The following is a 24,185-nucleotide window of genomic DNA, read 5'->3' as shown; positions in this document are numbered from 1 at the left end:
TTGCTGCTGATGGATTTTCTGCTGATGAGAATTTTTTTTGTCCTTGCTCTTTGTTTCAATTCTGGGGAAGCGGCACCCTAATCCACATCTCGATGAGTCAGCCCTGTTGGATTACGGCATTACTGTTTTACTCAGCCTTGTGACAATGCCGCCCACATCACAAAGCAGTTACTGATCATGGGAAGATTACAGTGACTTTATGAACCACAGAGGCAGTTTTTATATAAAAATATTAAGAACATCGCCAGTGTTAGTAAGCTATGACATTTTTGTTCAGAGATTTTAATCATGCAAAGCTTGTTTTATTTTCACTAATGACCAGCGGAATTTAAAAAAGATTAAAGCTATCTGCCTTCCAGTGTCATGGTTGTCTGCCTACGCTGTCATGGTTGAACACATAACCTCAAGCTAAAGCCTTAAAAGCTTGGATATAGACTATGAGATCAAGCGCTCCTATGGACACCTTCAGTGAAAGAGGAAAACGGACCATGAATGTCACTGGCGGCTTTAAGAGAATGATACGGCAATGCGTCTGATATAGTTGTATGTAAAGCCTTGTGGGCCTTTTGGTTATGCTTGCTTTGCAAATTAAATCCTTTCATAGACTGACTGGTCTCTTATTGAGTCTCTGAGCAACTGTTAATCTTCTCTTTTATGCACATATACAAAAACAAAGCAGTTTTGCAGTGATTTTATTTATATGTTTTTGTAATAACATTTAAATGGACTATTCTTTATTTTTCTGTTGGGTCATTATAAATATAAAAACAATGATGTTGGTTTTAGTATGTATGTGGGACACACAAGTAACTCTCTGATAGAGACAGGGTGCATTAAGCCCCAAATTCCTTGTGCTACATTGACTTTGAATAGCGTGGAGCAATGTGGTTAGATGCACTAAAAGAGACATCAGCAAGAACAGTGTTTGTACAACTGAATACTTTTGGATCTTGACAATTAAAGCATTTTCACACCATGTAACTTTTAATATTGGAAATCTGGAGAATTCAAGAAACTAATGCGAAGAGTCAAATGTGAGGAATATGAAGTCCAGCGAAAAACTAAGAGTAAGAAGCAGCTGGATGCTAATCAAAGCAGTTGATTAACTGATCGTCAGCAAGTGTGACCAACTCTATAAAAGCTTCATAACAGTACAATTAGAAAAAGACTGAGCAAGTATTTCTTAATAAGAAGGCTAATTAGAAAGAACACAGCAGCACAGCTTAAATATATAAAGCTGAACCTAATCAACCCATAAGACTTGTGAAACAACGTCCTTTAGATAGGTGGGTCCATAGTAGAAATTGTTGGCCATAATGTACAGCGCGCACTTGCTGAAAACCAAACACATATCAGAACAAACACTTCATACTAGCTGTCAAGCACGGTGGTGATAATACAGGGTTGTCTTGAGCCACAGGACCTGTGCACCTTGCAGTCACTAGGTCGACTGAACTCATCTATATGTGAAAATATTCCAGAGTCAAATGCGAGGTCATTTTTCTGACAGCTAAAGCTTATTGAAAAATGGGCCAAACAAAAGCGCAATGACTACAAGCACACAAGCAAATCTACAACAGGATGGGTGAAAAAGAAAAGAATCAAGGTGTTGACCCAGTCAAAAGCTCCAGGTGGGCCCTTGAGAAACATTTGTATAAACAAGTGCCTGCAAACCAAAATCAACTTAAGCAATGTTCTACAGATATTGTAAAGATGTTGTACAGTAATTTTACAGAGATTACTTAAGTTATTGCTGATGAAGTTGGTTCCACAAGTTATTTAATCATGTGGTGTACTTTTCTTTTCAAATGACTATAAATTACCTTGCTATCACATGATATAACACTAGCTTTCTAAATGCTAACTAGACATAGCTTTTCTAGAAAGTTTAAAATTTAACAAAATATTGGCCACTTATTTTTCTGTAATGAAACAAAATTAAAGCAAAATGGGGAAATACAATCTTAAGTGTGCAGGAAGGTAGTTTATTTTGCGGCACTATGGTCATTTTTTAGTTGCAGCTAAGAAATTCGATTTATCATGCCGTAAACTGCTTGTCTAAATAGTCAACTCTCAAGTCCAGGAAAGATTTATTTGCACAGAGGACTGTTCCATGGCTCCATTGTGCTGTGAACTAATGTGGTAGTGTAGCCTGGGGTAGCACAAGTGTGTACCTCGGGCTGCTCGTTTGGGGTTAATGAGGTGCTTGTAATTATATGTAATATTTAATGATTTTGACCTCTTTCTCTCTTGCACTGTTGTGACAATCCCGAGTAAATGCATACATAAACTCCTTAATAATTGCCATGATATGATCATAAATCCAGCATGTGCTTGTTCTGCATCAATGCACAACCACCTCAGTGAATGACAACAGCATGACAGCTGGTCATTAACTCTTAATGACCTGTACCCAGACACACAATGTCGAATTTGGCATGGATCCGCTTTCACTCTTTAAGCCATTCAGTCACAGGCATGACCTTTACATTGCTCAGTCATAGCATATATACACGTTCACTATCTGCAAGTACTCTCAAACTGGCCCTAAAATGTTCTGAAAGCATGCAAGTGGTTGCTTTTAAAAACCCTATAATATGTGAAAATGTATATATTCAAATCACCACAACGCATCTGGGTTTTGGATCTGCTAAGAGAGTGTAGATATTTTAAAACACTGCAAATTGTCACATAAAAGCCGTTATTTAAATATTACCCAACACAAACAAATGAAGGACATGCAAAAAGCATCAGAGGAGTGAAAAAACAGTAATGTTAGAGCTAGCATGGTAAATTTAGAATAATGTGGAATCTCACAGCACTATTTTCATCAGTGCAAGAGCAGCTATGTCACACTAAACAGTTCTCTTTAGGACGTTCTCTTTATAAAACAGAAACACAGCTTTCATTTAGTCTGTCTCTGCCTTATTTGGGAGCACCATAAAATACTGTCAATACAACCTGACGTGCAGCTGTTTTAAAAGCATGTAAAAGCATGAATATACCTTTCGAGCTTTCAATGTGCTGCAAGTGTTGCTTTTGTTGTATTGACTCATTTAATCTAGGCTCAGAAAGATGCAAAAAGACCCCAAAACACTCACTAGAATAGTAAGTGAATGAAAACAGTGCTTTCATATGGAATGATGAGAAGTGTTTTTGAATCCTACTTCAAAACTTTCCCAATGAAAAGTCATCAGTGTAAAGCAACTTCAGAGATTCTCTTCACGAACATAGAGGTCTCTCCCTCTGTCTGTGTTTCCGAGCAACATCTGCCAGCTTTCCACTGCCACACCCCGCTGCTCTAAAACTGGTTTGTTCAGTTTATCGTCTTCTGCTGACTCAGCAGTTCTAGCCAGAAAAACACAAGTAAACACTGCACTTCCAATGCATAACAAATTATTTAGGGCTGATGAAGACACAAAATTGTGTTATGTGGCCATGTACTGACACTGCCTTACAAACAAGAACACAGAAAAGCCACTCTCGTCTGAAAAGCAGTTCAGCTATAGTACAACTAAGGTGCGTGCACAGGAACACTCTCAAAGGACTTTAAATGTGTTTCCATTGGCTGACAAAGCTCCACCGCACTCTCCATCTTTCCAGAGGAGAAACACAGTCTGACAGTAGCTCCTCATGCCTGGTTTGCTCTGACTACGAGCTCTTTGACGCTGTCCACACTACACTGAGTGGTGGTCAGTCATTCTCTCTGTGTTTCCACATTACCTGCAACACACCATAGCCACGAGGTCACACCTCCTACAGTCACCCTAAATACGATTTTAAAATGAGAGCAGTTCATCAAACGGTTACAAGCACTAGCAAAGAAGGCCTATTTCTGGTAGAATTAAAGTTGTTTCAAATAAAGATAAATAACAACCCCAGCTGGTATTTCAACATTTGCTTAACTGTTATAGCTTCTGTATTAGACACAGACTCTGTGAACAACAGGATGTACTGCTCATCTGAGGGGACAGAAGTTGATAGTAGAGAATGATAAATAGATCTTTTTTTAAGATAATGTCTATTCCTATAAGATATGGAGGGATCTTTTGTCAATAACATGATAGAGTATGATGCCGAATACAGAAAAACCCCAGACATACTGCACATGCACAATGAAGATTTTGCATATCCTTGAGAAGAAAGAGAAGAAAATGGAAAATGAAAAACCTGAGAGCGTGCCTTTATTCCACACTCATAACTGCTGTCCCTGGTGAGAAAGACAGTGGAAAGGCCACTGCTTTTCAGTCAGAGGTAGAACAAAAACACCTCCCCCTGATATGATTGCAAGAGCCATGAAACACTGACAGGAAGCTCCATTCAACTGCGGCCCACTGAAGTCTCAACAACCATTAGATACATGCATTGCTGAGAAGGAGCAAGAAAAGGAAAGCTCTAAAGTGTCAAACGCTGGATAAAGATAGATTGAAGGTGTTTGATTCTTTCGCTTTGTGGAGTGCAGCTCCAGCTGCTACTGAATGAACCAATAATCAGCACTTGTGAAGTTGGTGATTTACAAAAGAGGAAACACAGTTACATCCCCAGATACATCTGTGTGGGAAAATACAAAAGAATAAAAGCTTTTTCAAGAAAGCGCAGACACCACAGACCAATAGAGATAAATGTTTTTTGACTTTTCTTTTAATATTTTCTAAAAGGTTATCTGTCATCAGCTACTGTGTCCCTTGTTGAGCCCGTGACAGTCTGCTCAGATATTGATGCATTTATGTATTTTCCTGGCACAACTATGCAGGTCTGCAGAGGAAGAAATTATAATTATTTTTAGAAGATGTCTGCTGAAACTGCTTACAATAAACAGAAATGTGTAACAATAGAGTCTTGCTGGCTCTGCCTCAAGAATGATTCATCACAACAAAGAATGACCTACTTTTACATACATTTCTGTCAATTTGTAGGAAGAAGCAGGACAACTGCTCAGATGTATTTACTGCTGAGTAACATGCTAATATCCCAACACAGAGATAAATATTATCTTTGAAGTTTTTGTACACTGGCCAGTAAGTACAGTCTCAGCTGTTGGGCTGTTTTATGTATCTGGACAAGTTCAACATACTACTGTGAGCTGATGCAATTAGATGAAGTGTAGTGTAACCTCAAGGCAACCCCTCTGGTCTGATGGTGTGAATATAGTCTCCCTGATAAGAACAAAATTCAGCTCAAAAGTGCTTACTGCACAGGAGTTTTCTGTCCCTGCTCACAGGTTAAAAACCCTGAAACCACTTTTTACAGAGAGCCTCTCTCAATCATTACTTTACAAACAGCCCAATTAAATAAATGTTTGAAATGATTGTGGATGCACTTATAATGCACACACATTACTAACATGCTATTCCATCATACAGTTTTTATATATTCAATATGTCAATTTTAATTCAATGTCTTGTTTCCCATGGTCGAAAATGTCATTTCTTGTAGGAACATCCAAACATCAGCTCTAAAAGGGAGAAACAGAAGTTGCATTCAATTCAAGAGTGGTTGCCTTTGAACCTCCAGGCTTACTGGTCTATATACAGCATATGAAATTGGAAATCTTGTACATCACTGTCTAAACAATGACATAAACATGATTTGTCTAGACAGAAACTATCAGAACCTGTTTGTCTGGGATGAAAAGAAAACTACAGAAGCTGTTTTACATCAGATCACGAGAACCACTGTCAACAACATACTGCATGTTGCGAGTTGTTTTTCTCTCACATTATTGGATCCTGAGCAGCTCAGCTGGTGTGGAGCAGTGCTAAGGGCACCTGATTTACTACTAAGCCAGGAGATTGTAATCAGTGCTTTACATCAATATATCATAAATAGGGTGAAAAGAGCTGAACTGATGCAAAAAATGTGTTGAGGAATTATGTAATAAGATTTTAAAAAGGTTGCTCTTGTGCAAAACTCTTGAATCACCCCTCATTTCTTACTGTATTTCCCAGAGGAGAAGACCTTGTACTCCAGATATCAAGATATACTGTATTTAAGACAAAGGCAGAGTGTCTACAATTCTAATGATCCTGAATTCTCGTAGGCAAGCTGCCTTGAAGTTGTCCTCAGGAATTGCCTGCCGTTTGTTCTCTTTCAACATGAACCCACACTGCTTCAACAATGCTGAGATCCGGGCTCTGGGGAGACTAATCCACGAGTGATAACGTCCATTGTATGTGTTATCTATCAAAGTATTGCATTGGCAGCGTGTTTGGAATCATTATTATGCTGAATAAGGTTTCAAGCATAAACGTTGTGTAGATGGTGATATTCATGAAAACTTTGCTTGTAATTTTATTTATATTTGCATGTTCGAAATAGACAGATAAATAATAATAATAATAATATTAATAATAATGGATTGCATTTATATAGCGCTTTTCGGGACCCCTCAAAGCGCTTTACAATACCACTATTCATTCACTCTCACATTCACACACTGGTGGAGGCATATACAGGTGTAGCAACAGCTGCCCTGGGGCAGACTGACAGAGGCGAGCCTGCCATATTGCACCATCGGCCCCTCTGGCCATTACCAGTAGGCGGTAGGTGAAGTGTCTTGCCCAAGGACACAACAACCGAGACTGTTCGAGCCGGAGCTCGAACTGGCAACCTTCCGATTACAAGACGAACACCCAACTCTTGAGCCACGATCGCCCCCGGTATGGTAAAAATGGTAAATGGCCTGTATTTGTATAGCGCTTCACTAGTCCCTAAGGACCCCAAAGCGCTTTACACATCCAGTCATCCACCCATTCACACACACATTCACACACAGGTGATGGCAAGCTACATTGTAGCCACAGCCACCCTGGGGTGCACTGACAGAGGCGAGGCTGCCGAACACTGGCGCCACCGGGCCCTCTGACCAGAAAAGTTATAGAAAAGTAGAAAAGTAGAAATAAATAGAAAAGTTTATCTAAAAATTAAGTCACTGCCAATGAGATTGCTTGGTGGATCAAAATCTGACCTGCATTTATCATTCCATTAATTTTGACAGGATCCCCAACACCATTTACTGAAATGCAGTACCAAACCATCTTCTATAGATAGCTGCAGACACTCAGTGATGTACCTCTCTCCTAACCTCCTCGGTACATATTGATAACAATTTAGAATAAAAATATTACATTTGGATGCATCCCTCCATAAGACTTTTAGACACTGATTTCCAGTCCAGTTCTTGTGTGACTTGACATGCCTCAGCCTTTTCTCCCTGTATCTCATCCTTAAGAAAGCCTTCTTAATAGCCACTCTAACACTAAGACCATTTCTGATTAGACTGAAATAGATGGATCAACTCAAGGGCCAGATGCGTTTCTCAGGTCCTGTGTCACATCTTTGTTGGATTTTTTTCCCCCAATTTGTTAAGGACACACGTTTCAGATACAGTGCAACTGTTGTAGATCATTTTTCTTTAAGCTGACCACTTCTTTTGTCATCTATTTGTCCAATTTCCCCCTTTTTTTTAAGGACACACTGCAAACCATGCCAAGTTTTCAGCTAATGACTCCTTTTCAGTGCTTGAATGATTTTAATATGACTAAAAAAAAGCAGACAATGTAAAAAAAAAAGCTAAAAAACCCCAAAAAACCTCACACTTTGATAGACCTCAAGAACACCTGGAGAACTATTGCTCAAAACCACTTTAACGAATTACAAGAAAATCTATTTCCTTGAAAGTAAAACAATTTTAAAAAAGAAAAGGGGGGTGACTTGAAACTTTTGCACAGTACTATATTTGCGAAAGTAAAAATTACATTTTACTGAATTCTGTACACAGTCCTGCTTTGGTAATAATGCCGCAGGCATGATGCTTGTTGCCTAAAAACCACTGACTCCTGCTGCTATTAAAAGGAACTAGCTTTATGTCCATCAGTGGCGTAACTGTGCTCAGTTATGATTTCAATTCATCAACTATGGCATTGTAATAGTGGTAGCAGATTTCAGGAGTTTACACTGCTTTACTCTAACAAGCAACATTTTGGCCCAGATAACTCAGCACAGAAGTCAGTAGTGATTACTGACATCACTTAAGTAAAAGCTTTTTAGGCCAATAAAAAAAAGTGTCCCCATTTATTGCCACACTTAGGGTCTATGTGGCAATCTAGTAGTGCTCTAGTGCTATTTTTTATAAGTAGGTTGTTTCAAGCTTGTAAACATAGATTTAACAATGCATCTAAAACTGACTTTGGGCAATGCAGCTAAAGACTATGTCATAACCCAAAATATTGACTGTATGTTCAAAAGCAGGTTTAATGATACCAAAACCTGCAGAATCACCCAATCAAATTATTTTGAAATTAAAAATATAAATTTACTTCCCAAATGTAAATTAAACATTAAATTGACATTCTGCCAATGTAATAACTAGATATTAAAATGACAAATTAGCTTGAAGAGCACGAGTTCAAATGAATAATTTATCTGTACAAACACTGCATACTCAAGTCTCTATGAAAGAATTATAATTGTGTTGAACAGCTTTGCTTTAAAAAGGCTGTCTATATAATGAAACTCTGGATCACTGCTCTTTGTGTGAAAGCAGTCAATTATTAATATGCCAGTCATGAATGTGAACTTGACTGATAACTGGGTTTAATGCAATGCTACATAAAGAGTTGGGAAATAGGTCATGCAGTAGAGGGGGAAAAGTAAGTTGTGTGCTGGGTCGGGAGCCATAAATGGCATCTCAATGTAAGACAATTAATTAAAGAATTCCAGACGCTTTTCTTTGCAAGCTCCTTTGACTACGATGACCTGGATGACTGAGAACCTTCACAGACAATGTAAGACAATGTTCTTCAAACTGTATGGTTGTGTCGAAAAAAAATAATTCTTATAATGTGAAAGTCAAGTACTTATCATTTTAACCCTCAAACACAGACCTCGGATGGCCATTGAACTTCTATAAGCAATGTATGTTTGTTATCCTACATTGCTTGCATCTTTCACAGCACACATTTTCAACCTTAAAACTTCACATTTAACATGAAAAATGTGAAATTTATAGGAAATGTGCATTGAGTTTCCTACAAAGTCAGTGGGAAATATATAGCAGTCATATATAAAACATTGTTCTGCGCTTGAAAGAAGTGAAGAATCATCTCTTTTTAGCATTCACAGCCTCACAGACCTTTTATCCAAAGACTTCAAACCTGGATTGATCTGTCCATTCTCTCCATACCACTTTTTTTCTTCTTTTTTTTTAACCATTTATAAGCAGGCGGTTGAGGACCACTGAACCATTTGTTTCTCAAAAAACACCTGCTTCTCAAAACCCTTTCAGCTCTGCCACAAGGGTTTTTCAAAAAGGCTTTTCGAATTAGCGGTTAGCCTTTTAACATAAAAACTTGCATTTGGTAACAGAATGTGCCACTTAAATACGAGAATGACAGCTGCCAAAAAGGGCCCTGTAACACATGATGTAACCCAGCGGTCCCCACCCTTTTTTGCGCCACGGACCGGTTTATGTCTGACAATATTTTCATGGACCGGCCTTTAAGGTGTCGCGGATAAATACAACAAAATAAAACTAGTACCGGTACCGAAAAAAAAAGATTTACTCATAACACACATGAAAAGACCAAGGAAAACCGAGTTAACGATAAAAACGATAACAAAATAACGCTGAAAACCGATAAAAACCCTGAAAACCATACATTTCACACCTGAGCCTCAACTCTCGCGGCCCGGTACCAAACGACTCACGGATCGGTACCGGTCCGAGGCCTGGGGGTTGGGGACCGCTGATGTAACCCATCACTGATTCATAAAAATTATTCTAATAAACTTTAATTGACATAAGATGTTGTCAATTCAAAACTAATACCAAATGATCCTAGAAGTGTATATTTGAGTGTCTATAACTGACCTGAAAAGTTGAGACGACGAATATGCTTCAGCAGATGAGTGCCATTTATGGGGTCCATTTTAGCGCAGAGACCAACCTTGCCCGGGCACAGCTCCTTGTGCATGTTGTGCAAGGCATGAGCCATTGCATAGACGGCATCAATAACAAACTGTACCTTTCCTTCCTGCTCATATTGCGAGTCCTTTCCGATTCGCTCCTGATCTGAAAGACATAGACAGATGCATGTGTGTGGTTTTATAAGTATTAATTGGTTAAAAGAATTCATGAAATAATTCAAATCATGGTAAGTGATATATGTAATGATCTGCAGTCATTCATTTGGTTTGGTCACCATGTCAAGGACAAGGCTGAGTCCAGTATTAGTATCCATGTAGTCAAGCAATCATGTTTGAGACAGAAAAAGATTTTACAAGTGGATTTAAACGACTCAATCAGGCAAAAAATCTGTAGCTCTAAATAAATACAATTTTCTTAATTGCATAATGTGGCTGATAAAGGCATGAGTGGTTTCCATGAGTGGATCCAGCTTAAAGAATTATCTACTTGTGAGTTTGTCTCTGACACTTGTTTAAAGAAGGCTATGATAAAGTTGCATATTCAGTGCCTGTTCTAGACAATTAATATGTCTAGAATTATAGCAAAAAAAAAAAAATCCATCTTGAAACTAATTTATAAAGTAACTTGATGAAGATACTACTGATGTGTGCCAATAGTCAGGAAAACGTATCTTCTCAACACTTGTCTTCTGTGTCATCCCCACTCTGGATGGCAGCTTTTAGATAAGACAATTGTGTTCACGCTACTTGGAATGAGCTAAACCTTTTAAACGAAGGGTGTGGCATCAGTCCAAAAGACAGAAGAAAATGCATTGCTCCTCAGTGAGTCTTATTTTTTATGTACTGAATGGTGTTGCCTCTTGCAATTAGCTAGAAAGTAAATATCTGGATCGCTGCAGAGGACCAAATCAATTCTAATATCTGGAGTGCAAGGTCTTCTCCTCTGGGAAATCTCATCTGTTAAAAATGAAGAGTCTTTCTTATATCTTCTGAAGGAGTAGTAGAGTTCCCTCTGTGTGATTTTCGTAAGCATTATGTTTTGGGCCTGCATGTCTATTCTACAAATTTTAAAAATATGCCTCATGCTATTTTTCATTAGTTGCTTTACACAGTTCTTCCAATTTGATCACTTTTTTGTATTCCTTACCTTCTTGACTGAGTGTCCAACTGTGAATTCAGTATTTATTGCCTGGTTCAATTTAGAAGACCCAAAGAAGCAGGAAATAGACACATCCATTCACAGGACAGGGATAATCCCCTTATGGGCTCAATGTAATAACTCGTGATAGGAGTTTATTAATCCTGGCTCAGGTTGTTCCAGAGGTTTTTGTGATTGTTAATTGCTGTGAGGAGGTGGGGTCTAAGGAGATACAACGTGCCAATCCTAACTTCGGCTGTCTGCTCACATGCCTGAAGTCTTAAAGCTGTTTCTATGTAAATATCCTGTATGTGCATTAGCCATTATTAAAAGCAGGTGTGTTCAATTAAGATTTACACTAGACTAATTACTAGGGATAAGCTAATGATAGAGCTGCATAGAATTCAATTAGGCTTTGCAAGTTAATAAGCACACAGCAGGGAATGAGCTGCTGATACTCACACAATAATTGCCATACTGTTGGTTGAAAAAAATACTTGATGCTATAGAGCTTCTTAACTTACTTCCATATTTTAGTATATTTCAGTAGGTAATTTGGTTAAATTCTAGGTTAATGCATTAGTAAACTAGAGTCTTTTTAAACATGACAAAAAGTAAGTTAAACCAATTTTGCCACAGGGCAGAGAGTAACTAAATCAAAACCTAAGCCATGCCAAAACCTGACTCTATTTAAAAGTAGAGTTTACTGTAACGCAGTGAATGATTTTCAAAAACAAAAATGGACAGACCTGCATTATACTAAACACCTCTTAATCTTTGTTAAAGTCACCTCAAAATTGTGACTTTAACTTGTTGTACAAATTTCAGTTAGTTTTTCTACTGAGTTTCTTAAACATGAAAAATAACAATGTTTTTATATAAAACATTGCCATTGGTTGAAAATTCCACAGTTGGTGCCTCCCCTTCATATAATTGTTCAATTAATAACAAGAAAGACATTATACTGTCAGAACCAATGTGAACTAATGAACTACAAATGAGCAATATCAATATTAAAAGCCACCTTAACAAACCTCAACAATATACAGGCTAGAACTGTTTTTTGTGACTATGTGGTTATCTGATATTTTTGGACATGCCGATATACAGCTTTCACAAGTAAACTTTTTCCTAAACATTATCATGCAACAACTATCCTCTTGAGGTGCAAGCTATTTTCGGCAGCTACTTCAATCTAAGAGAGAGATAGCCTCCAAATCAGCAAAGGTCTCCTTCTGTTAGCCATCTTTCATTTGCTAGATCTCCAGCTCCTCACTGCAGACCAGAGGGGTTTTAAGTCTCAGATTATCTCATGAGCTTTTGAAAATGCATGAATTATTGTTGGAGGTTACGGCTCAGTAATTAAGGGCCACAGGGCCTTGATTGGACAGAGATTGTCACAGTTTGGCCGCCGTGCTTATGCCGTGGGGAATCCTGTGAGCCAGAGTGGGTGTGAGAGCGTTATTTCTCTCTCAGTCTTGGCAGGCCACCCACACTAACTTTGTATTGTCTCTTCTCCATAAGACAGTTTCCCTTTTTCCTTCTGTCTCTCTTTGTAGCTAACTCCTCATTGGCATTTTGGCACTCTCGCACAACTTTTCCAAGCTGGCGTTTTGCTTTCAGAAAAATCCTTTTAGATTAAGCAAAGCAGAAGCTGAGTGTGGGTGTCTTCCACTGAGGTGAAACACAAGACATTATGTGACAGACAGTGTGGGCACAAAACCTTTGACCTATTTTTCAGCTTACGACCGGCTGCAGGCCATCCAATCCACTGAGGCAATCGGACCATCTTTTAAGTTAATGTGACGCTGCTGACATGTGTCACGCGCCTTCATTTCACATTTTCTGTGAATTTTCCTATACGTGATTGCAGAGCTAAAGTCTCAATTCATGCAGGACTAAAAATATGCTGTTGTGTGTATGTTTTCAGTCAAACAGAAATAGTAATTTAAACTATATTAAAAAATATCAAATGATAACAAATATATCACATTAAAAAAACTGTTATTGGATTAATACTCAAAAAAGAAACAATTTTACATTTTGTGGTACTAGATTGTCAATGTAAAAATTGGTTATTGAAGCAAATAATTAAAATGCAACTTCAAGCAAATGTAATTTCAATATTAACACTGATTTAAAAAAAATAATTTTACAACTATACTGTATTAATGTTCAATAAACATGTCACAGCTGGTTTTATCACCCACAAAGCCATTGATAAGTCACAACAATGTAATAAACAACAGTGTAACCAACAAATGGTACCTTTTGAGCCCCTCAGAACCAACTGAACAATGTTTAAACCCCACAGCCTTCCTGAATATTGTCTGTGTTTATCCCTTTTTGACCACAGTCTACCCATCTTCTGATGGCTGCTTGCAGTTGGATAATGTTCCATGTCACAAAGCTCATCTCAAACGGGTCTCTTGAACATGACAAAGAATCCACTGTCCTCAAAATGCCTCCAGAGTCTCTAGATCTAATCTAATAGTGAGCTGCATTGGGATGTGGTGAAACAAAGATTTGCTGGATGGTTGTGCAGTTGACAAATCTGGAGCAACTGTGTGATGCTATTATATCAATATGGACCAGAATCTCAGAGCAATGTTTTCTGTCACCTTGTTGAATATGAAGAATTAGGGCAGTTCTCGAGGCAAACCCAGTCCAACTGGATTGGGGTTGGCCTGGATTAGGCTGAAGTGGAGTCCAACTCAGGTGCACCTATTAAAGTGGCCAATTAGTGTATATGTAAATAACCTATTTGGTTACATCACATTAGCAAACAGATTTCAAAACCTAACCCAGTCAAATTTCTAACTAATTAAATGTAATCGCTATTTACTGGTTAATAGTTGTATTAGTTGTATTGTCTTTTTCATGTTCTCACGCTTGGAATCAACTCAAGGGTAGGCTTTAAATTTTAAACTATTTAAACTCTCCATCACACCACTGATCAGAGATTTTCTGCTTCCTAAAATAATTTAATCTATTTCCACAATGAATTCAATTACTTTTTACAAAATCCTTTCTGTAATAAACTTGCAAGCTGTCCAATATATTCCCCATTTCTTACCCAGAGAAGGCTGACCCCCCCCCCCCCTAGTAACTATGGAAAGTGTGTTAAGAGTGAGCAGTATAAAAATAGATGGTTGGATGTGAGAGCACATGCTCAGTTTATCTGCATTACTTTCTCTGTGCTGTTCTGCTCACATCGTTAATACAGAGGCGAAACACACAGCCAGCGAAATGGGTCCCTGCTCTGCCTCCCCTCTCCTCTCAACATTAATCAATATCAGTTTTACATCTCCTTCATTCCCAGATAAAAGACAAGTCTCACTTTTTTTCTTCAGTCACTCATGCCCTCCTTATCCTTTGATCACACTAAGCAGTCTAACCCTCTCAGGACACTGATAATTCTGCAGCATGCCCCATGTGGTTTTTGCACAGCTGCCACAGGGACACTGTAAAGCTCCCCACCAGTGAAGAGGCAGCTCAAGTGTCATACTTTAACCTCAAACAAATTCTGTGAGACTCTCACTCCCTGTGAAGCAGAGCTGATAGGAAAGTTTAATACTAAAATGTCTGTAATGAGCGAGACAAGTGATAGAAGAACAGCTACTTAGTGTGAGATGCAGGTGCCTATACAACACTCACTCCTAGTATAGAGATAAATTTAACGATGTCAATGTGGGTATTTTCAGAGCTATTAATTTAGCTTCTGCAGCAACTGAAGGCTAAAAATATTTAAAGTGCATAATCATTGAAAGTACAAATAATCATTAAAGATCATCATTGGTTTTAACGTTTTATTGGTAGATAACAGTCATTATATGCTTGCTTCGTTTGCTCTTTTTCCTTGTCTCATTGTGGAACACTTCCTCTTATAACAGTTTTCCCCATTTATAGTTTTGGTTTCATTGATTGAATCCATCTTGCAGATAAGACACACATTTACATTTTGAAGCAGAGCATCTTTATTTTTAAGGATTAAACTGGAGATTCTCTATAGATTTATAAATTCAGCAAATCCCATAACATAAAACAGAGCTTTGATATCTCTGATCAAAAACTAAACTAACCTTGATCTCTACAGTGATGAATTCAGTAACTTTGTTATAGTGTGTGTGTGTCTGAGAGAGTGAGAGGTCACTGCAAGGGTCACTGCAAATAAGTACAGGGCTGAGTGATCACCTTTACTTTGATGAAAATTTCTATCCTGATCAGAGCGGTTCCTTCTGATAATGCATGAAGGATCACATTAGGGAAATTTTGGACCAGTACTCATAACCTTTATCAGAATGTAAAGTTAAGGAATATCTTTGTTAAAATTGTGTTAGAGAATAGATTTCCAGAGACCTGCCAAATAAGTACCAAGGTGTATTAAGCCTGTTTTGGTTGCAGAAAATAACCCAACAAAATAAGCCACATTAATGCTCGCTTGCTTCATTATAATAAACTCTGTTGCTGTAATTGCTCAAAAATGCAGTACCCAGCTATTTTAGGAAATGATTTGGCCTTTTTTTCAAAAAACAAAACAAAAACAATGCGACCTGACGAGTTTTAAAGGTCTGCATCATCTACAAGAAACAAAAGGACCAGGAGTGCCACAGACAGAGCTGGAAAGTCAGACAGTATTAATAAACAGTTTGACATTTTGTTCTGTTTTGGTCTGCACAGGATTTTGTGACATTAAGAAATATTTAGATTACCAACTGGCTTATCTTCTATAACTTGGGAGGGAGGAAACAGGGTGGTTTGTTTATTTGCAATTTTTACCACAAAACACGAATTCAAAACATAAATTGTAAATCTTCCCCCAGACCCATGTGTTAATATCAATCTAGATTGGTATTCAACATTCAGTATAAAACTACTACAGATATTTCAAGACACAAAGAAGAATAAATGGAAATACATTTGAGCCCAAACATAAACAATGTGCCGTGTTTTCCATCTCACTTATATAAGGAAATGAAAACATGGTAAGAGTGTTGGCCATGGTGTTGATCAGACTGCAGACTCCCAAAGGGTCACTGGAGCTATCTAGTTTTTTTGTTCTTGGCAACATTTCCTCTTGGGGGGGTGGGCAGGTCAGTGTAGCCAATCAGTAGACAAATTGATCCATCAGTACTATCTTATCCACCTGAGTGATGCCCTGAATGTAACCCTCTGTGTTATCTCTTTAGAATACTCTGTGTTGGGTTTTATTGCCTGTGAACACAGCACCAGCTGTTGGTTCTGCAGCTCACCCCTTGAGTAAAAGTATGTCTCTGGTGTATTTTGTTTGTACTGTTTCACCAGAGCTGTTTCAGTTATTTATTGTTTTACCAACGCTGCCCTTTATCTACAAATAAATAAACATTAAGATTCTCTAGAGTCTCAGCACAGGGGTCCTTGTCTTTTATCATTACATGTTATTATACACATTAGTACAGCAGAGGTAAGTGGGATGATCATCCACAATCACGCATAATTGCATGTCAACATGCCCATTTACACCGTACGTCAGAATTGCTTTGCTTTGGTGTAGTTGTTATGACTTGTTATGCTCAACAAAGGAAGAAAAGCACGTTTTACTGTACCTCCACTGTCGGTGGTTGAAGGAAATTTGGAAACATTAAGGTAAAAGATTCAAAATAAGTCAATTCAACATTTGCTATACAAAGTAATGTATAGCGATTTAGTAGTATATCAGGTAGAGTCCAACTGCTATATTACAAAACAAATATTATTATTTGTCAGTATATTTGTGTTGCCATTTATACCAACCGATAAATGATGTGAAGACGAGATGGGAGAAACACCCTTCAACCATGTCCTGAGTGTTGCGTTACATAGTTTGTCCACCAGGGGGCATTCTGCAACTTCCCTGTTGCCAAAAGGTGTGGCCACAAACACAACAACCAGCTGAGTAGAGCATAATTAATTAACCTAGGACTTGTGACGATAAGTTTATTTATAAAACTGCTCTGTTATATTATCGTAGTAATGACTTAAATAGCTTCACATGAAAAAATATGGAGTAATATAATGGGATTTTTAAATTGCTTAATATCGATATCAGTCTTGAGAATCCTATATCAGCTGGGCTCTCATATCAAGTATATTTTTCAGAGAGTTAATTGAGAAACTGTTTAGAGGTAATATATCTAAATGGGAATGTCTGCTCTGGCAGTTAACTACCTGACAAATCAGAGTTCTTCATCACATTTAGAAAAGTACGCTGTAAATTTTGCACTGCCATAAAGTCCTCTTGACTGAGTAGTCTATTACAGTCACTTCAAATTTTACCATGCAATAAATAGCATGGTAAAATCTTTGGAAATCTTTTAAAAATAAATGAATAAATAAAATGAGTCTATATTATTCATGTTATATCGTAGGGTAATGCACAGCTGTGACCGATGCATATAGCATTGTAAGACAACGTACAACCAGCTTAAAAATCTAATTTAGTCATGCTATAAATCCCACCTCCACGAAGCTGGCTGGTTTGGAGCATTTTGTGATTTATGGCACTACTGAACTGCACTATGAGGGATTCCCCCCCTCCCTGCAACAAAATCAGTTTGTTTGTGTTTTGCAACCAAAAATTGCCAGAAGAAAAAGTAAAGCTGGTTCCTCATAAGAACTAAATATAAAAAAATGAAAAGAATAAAGACAATGAAGAGTGTAATGTTACCTGTGGCCTCACAACAGCTGAACTGAGTGAAGATAGCATGCATTTTCAACACAAATTAGTAAGAGAATCACGTACTCCTATTTTCCGCCACCCATTCAAGCAGTGTACTGTATTTTGTTTTGTTTTTTTCCTGCTGCTGCAGTCCCGATGAGTGCTGTCAACCTAACGAGGCACTTCATGGGTTTTTTGTTTTTATTTTTTTTTACATTAAAAGCCATCTACATCTATACATTTTGAATTAGCATTAACTGAAGGGCTGACGAAATAAGAAATAAAAGCAAAGTAAACTTTGCCAGTCAGATAACTAAAGGTCACTATTTCAGAAAATGAATGAAAACAGACTGCGCTCACATTCATAAATGTTACTGTACATGTGAAACTGTGCAATGCGCCGACTCCAAATTCTGCCCAGAATCTGTCTTTGATGTTTTTCTTTCTCTTAGTCATAATGCTGCAGCATGTGAAACTCAGCCCAGCCACTGATGTGTGGATTACCGCCATGTAAAGCCAGTGTGGACGTATTGTACGCACGCTGTCACGACACAGTCTTGTTTATAAATAGTAGTGTATGTGTGGAAACTGGTGTATGTAGATTGGGGATATACACATCTGGCTCCAGGGCAGAGTGGTGGCTCGGTGGTTAGTGCTTTCACCGTACAGCAACTAGATTGTTACTTTTATTTCCTTTGATTTCTTGGAGTTTGCATGGTTTCTGCCTAAAGACAAATTGCTCATTCTTAACTGTAAATTCAAGAGATGGATTTTTTAAACGTTGTGTTCTCTAATTGTGTGCTGATTTATTTTTCTGTCAATGCTGTATGCCCCCAAAGTTATTCCTAATTCCCAACTATGTTATGAAGCATAATGTGATTCTTTTTATGACTTCTTTATCTGCTGTATATTTTGTGTCCTCACGGTGAGCTGTCTCGATTCAGTATATGTTTATTTCAGAGGCAAGTGGGGGCTATATGAAATTACAATAATTCAATCAAATTCAACTTTCTTTTTATTACCAAAAGAATGACACAGAGCTCTATGATATCCAGCTTTCCATGATCCTCTAAAGCACAATACTGTCACATTTTAAGAATAAAGAGAATATGCAACCAATTTGTAAGCGTAAATTTATCATCAGATTAAATAATTCAAATCTGGGCATTTGAGTGTTAATTTTTTTTAGGCTGTTGTAAAGCCATTGAGTCATCACTTGGACTCTTCTGAACAACTGATCCTAACAGTCCAGTTGTGATGATCTGCCTTTAATGGCAATACTAGCTACCTGTAATTAAGAGGATATGGATTATTACTGCATGTAATCTGCAACAATTCTGCAGTGTTTGGCTGTAATGATGGTCATTATCATACAAATCTAATTTGTGTCTCTAGTTTCTTCTCTGTTGTATTGTTACATTTTCCAGCAGACTGCAGTGTTATGCTGTAGTTATTAATTAGTCATTTTGCTACTGTGCATACTTTAGGGAGAAATATTTCTATTAATTGATGCCACTCGAGGGTTGAGGCTATACGTGGCAATTTTCAAACTTGGGAGATTCTCAAGGGATCACTAAGACCTGACAGTCGAGAGCAATGTTAGAAAGTTTCTTGGCAGTGTTCTTGCTTGCTGGGCTGCATACAGCAACTCTTACTTGAGTTTTTCCCCACCAATAACACACCTAATTCTTCTTCTTTTTTTTCACCTGTTCCTTTTGTGGGTCACCACAGCAAATCCTTGCCTTCTGTCACACTAACCCTCTGCATATCCTCCTTCATGACTTCCATGAATCTTTTCTGCGATATCCCACTTTTACTCATCCCTGGCAGCTCAATTTTTAACATCCTTTGTCTGGTATATCCACTGTCTCTCTTCTGATATACTCATTCTGGGTACTTCCAACAAAAATCTTAACATCTTGAACTCACCTCCACCTCCAGCTCGGCCTCCTATCTTTCCATTAAATGGCCTGGTAAATGGCCTGTATTTGTATAGCGCTTTTCTAGTCCCTAAGGACCCCAAAGCGCTTTACACAACCTGTCATCCACCCATTCACACACACATTCACACACTGGTGCTGGGCTACGATGGCCCCATTAGTGTCACCGTCTACAAACCATATATCATAAGAGGTTTCGCCATCTTGCAAAACTTCCCTTTCAACCCTTACTGCTATCCTACTGTCACAAATCACTCCTGACACTTGTGTCCACCAAACCTGTAGTGTCTTCTTCCTCTCTCTTGGATAGTTGATAGTTGCATACTTGTCCATTTTCACTTCCTGTGCTCCATGTAGACTCCCTGTTACATCTATCATTTACACAAATGTATTCTGCCTTGCTTCTGCTTTCATTTCTCTTGTCTCCAAAGCATACCTCCACCTCTCCAGGCTCTCTTCCACCTGCTCCATGCTCTCACTACAGATCACAGCATTGCCTGTGAGCATCCTCCTCCACAGAGACGTGTGCCTGACCTCATCTGTCAAACTGCCCATCACCACTGCAAAAAAAGGAGCTCAAAACCAACATGTCCTGCACCATCCTCACATACTTCGTTGCCATTTCTGGCTTTCTCATGTAGTATACCACTGTGCTTTCTCTAGACCACAAAAACATTATGAAACTCCTTCTGACCTTCGCTACACTCCTCCATCAACACTCTAAGCCAAACACTGGAACTGTGCTCTTTTCTCCACATGAAGCCATACTGCTGTTTGCACCTATCACCTATCTTCTTAACCCAGTGGTTCTTAACCTGGGTTCGATTGAACCCTAGGGGTTCGGTGAGTCAGTCTCAGGGGTTCGGCAGAGCCTCCACCTTGACATGCACGGCTCATTTTGTGCACCAGTAAAAAACATATCAATGTCTTGAATTTGAAAAAAAAATCATATTTTATTTTTCACTAAAGGGGGGTTCAGGGACTGCACATATGAAACTGGTGGGGTTCAGTACCTCCAACAAGGTTAAGAACCACTGTCTTAACCTAACTTCCGCAGCTCTTTTCCATATCTTCATCATCTGGCTCGCCAACTTTATCTCTCTGTAGTTACTACAGCTCTGCACATCACCCTTGTTCCTGAAAAGCACCAGTAAACTTCCTAATATTGCTCAGGCATCCTCTCACTGTCCAAGATTTTGTTAAACAATCTGGTTAAAAACTCTCACAGTAGTCCTGTCAGCTTTCTTCATCAGCCCGACTACTTTCCATGTTTTCTTTGCTAATCTCCTCCTTTAAATACTTTCCTGCATTAACATTTATGAATGTGACCACCATCGCGTCACTCTGTCTTCTTTACTCTGTCCAGAGAATAGGACAAATGCCCTCATGGCAGTGTCTGTGCAACATTTCTACCATTTAATCCTTGCCTATGTCTTCACTCACTTCCACTTCTTGTTTCCACTCGTGTTTCAGATTGCTTTTTCTGTATAAGATGTAGAGCACCTATGTGTACGTCCTTGCATTCTTATTCATCCCTTTGTGTTCCTTCTTCATGTTCACCATAGTCATTTCCATCCTTTTTGCAAAATCCACAACCATCTGTCCTTTTGCATTTCTCTCCTTAACACTATACATACCTAACACCTCCTCATCACCTCTGTTCCCTTCACCTACATGTCCACTGAAGTCTCATCCAATAACCTCATTACCAATCACCTCCAGTGCTTCTGTCCTTGCTTCCCTTACACCTGGTCTCTTGCACAAACAATATACCTTCCTTCTCTCCAGCACATGAACTAGCTCTTTCCCTTTACCAGACTACAGAGTCCCTGCTCTCACCTCCACACTTAGACCATCCCTTCTCTCTTGCTACCTCCAAACACACCTTCCCCCTTTCTTTGTCTTCAGCCAACAGTAACACCGTTTCCACTGACACCCTGTTAGGCAACAGCACTAGAGGCAATTATTGTTAACTCGAGCCCTGACTGATCTGGTATAGAAATCGCATGTGGAAACCTCAATAATCTGCTTGTTTGATTTTAACACCTGATACCCTTTCTCATGTAACCTTCCCCATTTACCTGGGGCTTGGGACTGGCACTAGAAATAAACTGGGTTCCAAAAGTGAATCTAATTATCACCTTTGTTTCTTTTGCTTTTTGATTTTCCAAAATAAATCTATTACTTTTAAAGATGCTGTAATTAATATTATTTAGGGTTTAAAACAGTGCAAGTTTGTTTTCTTTGAAAAGAAAAAGAAAAAACAGCGAGAAATATCGAATGTGGAACAACGTAGAACGTAAAAGTGTTTTCTCTGAGCCTGTAGAGAATTATAGCCTGAATATACTCCTCCATTCAGCTTTGCAGAGCTTTATAAGCAACTTTAGATCATCGTTTAGGTGTCTAGCCAACAATTTCAATGTTTTGTTGCACTCTTATTGCTCTCTCAACTTTTTTGCAGCCATACCAAGTAGCTGCTTTTAGTGAAAAAAAACCTTTAAAATCAACAGTGAGCTGCGTGCATCAGACACGGTTGGTGACTAGCTGTTGAGCATAATGGAGTATTTAGCAGTTAGAAAAGGTAATGCAGTAACAAGGCTTGAATGCTAATAAGAGCTGATCACCAGATATGCTATAAATCCTATATTAAATTAATCAGCTTATAACTACTGCATTGTCTAAAACATTGGTTTTGGATTTTTCTTTGGGGAGGGGGGGTTCATTTAACTTAGTATGGTTTAGTTTTTACCCTGTTGCAGTTTTCAAGATAGGGCAGAAGTGGGGTGACTGTAAGCAAAATTTCAATTTTGTTATATGTTTTACTACTTAATAGAGGTTTAAATCATGATAAAATATGCAGTGACTTTTCCCACCAAGAGAGATTGTGCTATCTACAGCTGTATAAAGTATGGCATTAAGCCCGAAGCTTTAAGCATGCAGCCGAGCTAAACCATTCACTTGTTATAGCTGTGTGGATAAACACACTAGACTCAGCAGAAATATAGAGCAGCAATGAAATGAGCTGTGAGATGAACTGTGATTTTGAAGACTGAATGTATAGCGGTTCTACTTTTAATAGGTGGGCAATGCTGTCAAAACACTTTCCCCATGAGCCAAATGTGTCACCTCCCTCGTGATACATCAAAAGAGGAATGTTTTCATGTTGGGTAAAAGTTTAAACAAAAAGAACACAGAATAGCTTTTTCTCAACAGGAGAATATCTTACTTGTGCACTTCTTGAGCCCGGACCCTTTCTTCACCGCATGACGGCTGAGTTTGCAGTTGAAGTTGTTCTCCCAGAACTCAGCAAACCATATATTCCTTCTGTTGTTTTCCAGCGTTCGACTGATGAAGTAACGATCAAACCCTAAACAGATCAGTCGGTTCATTGTCAGTGATGCAGTCATTCTCAGTGTAAGCAACGCTGTATGAGAACCGTAGCTGTCATGTGCTCTAGAGTATATGACAGCAATAATTCAATATCGTGTGCACATTCACGTTGCTTCTTTTTTGCTTTTTATTTGACTGAACTTTTTTACATCTTTGATGATTAAATGAGTGTTGAAGTCATTACAAATAACGTAGTCTTCTGAAAGAGTAAAAGATAAATCGTTTTGTTTTAGTTGCATTGAAATAATAAATCACTGATATGTGCACATGATTTTAGAAGGCAGGGAGATCAGATGCTTGCATAATGTGCATCTCTGTACCTCTGATGGACTGACGCTTGGGCAAGATGGTGACTGCTCCCTCTGCCATCTCCTCCTGCTGCACAACCGGAGAGATCTTTGAGCCCCAGCTGTCTGAACCCACCCAGATAAAATGACCTGTCTGGTTGGCCTTTTTTGCTGCATGGAGCAGCCGCCTGCGAAGGTGAGGAAACAGATGTTGCCACAGATAAGGTCAGCATCCCAACCAGCTCCATTTTGATTTTGTTGTGCAATTCATTACACAGTAGTCTGGCAGACCCGCACTGAAACGGCTGTGTTCCTACATGTTTGCATGCTGTCTGCTGTAGTCATGTTTTCCTAATCTTCAAAAGAAGTGTTAATCTATTACCAGGTTATACCTGATATCATCTTCATTGGCAAAAAGTATGACGACTCTGGCATTTGGATTTTCTCGGAGTCGCCGGATGACCTTGTCGAACTCTCCTTGCTTGGGCTCCCGGGGAATTTTGACAGACTGGGAGATGCACACACCGCCTAGAAAAACAAATATAGAGATGTAAAATAATATGTCAGAGAAATCTCAGACACGCAAACATATGATTAAAACATCAATGATCAGCCAGTACCGTACTTAATTGAGTGGTTTGAATATAACGTAATAGCAAACGTGAAATTAATATGAAATTAAATGTTGTATGTTGCTGAATAAAGCGCGGTGGCTATTCAGTGAGAAACAAACTGTCTTTTAGAGTTTATTAAAGTAACATCATTTTCACTTACTAACGGCTCTGACCAGGAAAATATTCTTTGCATTTTTGTGGGACAGGAGAAAT

The 24,185-nt window shown here is 38.5% G+C and overlaps 1 protein-coding gene across 1 annotated transcript in view; it reads right to left on the bottom strand.

Annotated features, from left to right (window-relative positions):
* LOC102793018 (metabotropic glutamate receptor 4-like) overlaps window positions 1-24,185 on the bottom strand; it is a 183,435-nt gene that overhangs the window by 22,545 nt on the left and 136,705 nt on the right. Inside the window, exons 4-7 of the mRNA XM_006782858.2 lie at window positions 23,751-23,886; window positions 23,392-23,546; window positions 22,908-23,048; window positions 9,872-10,072 (exon numbers count right to left, since the gene is read on the bottom strand). Of these exons, the coding sequence (XP_006782921.1) occupies window positions 9,872-10,072; window positions 22,908-23,048; window positions 23,392-23,546; window positions 23,751-23,886 (633 nt within the window). The remainder of the gene's footprint in view (window positions 1-9,871; window positions 10,073-22,907; window positions 23,049-23,391; window positions 23,547-23,750; window positions 23,887-24,185) is intronic.

Source organism: Neolamprologus brichardi, chromosome 5 (genome assembly GCF_056152115.1).
Source record: "Neolamprologus brichardi isolate AB-2024 chromosome 5, ASM5615211v1, whole genome shotgun sequence".
In the NCBI taxonomy this organism is placed as follows: Eukaryota; Metazoa; Chordata; class Actinopteri; order Cichliformes; family Cichlidae; genus Neolamprologus; species Neolamprologus brichardi.
Note: the sequence above shows the minus strand (reverse complement) of the source record. Positions and strands in the feature narration are given on the sequence as shown.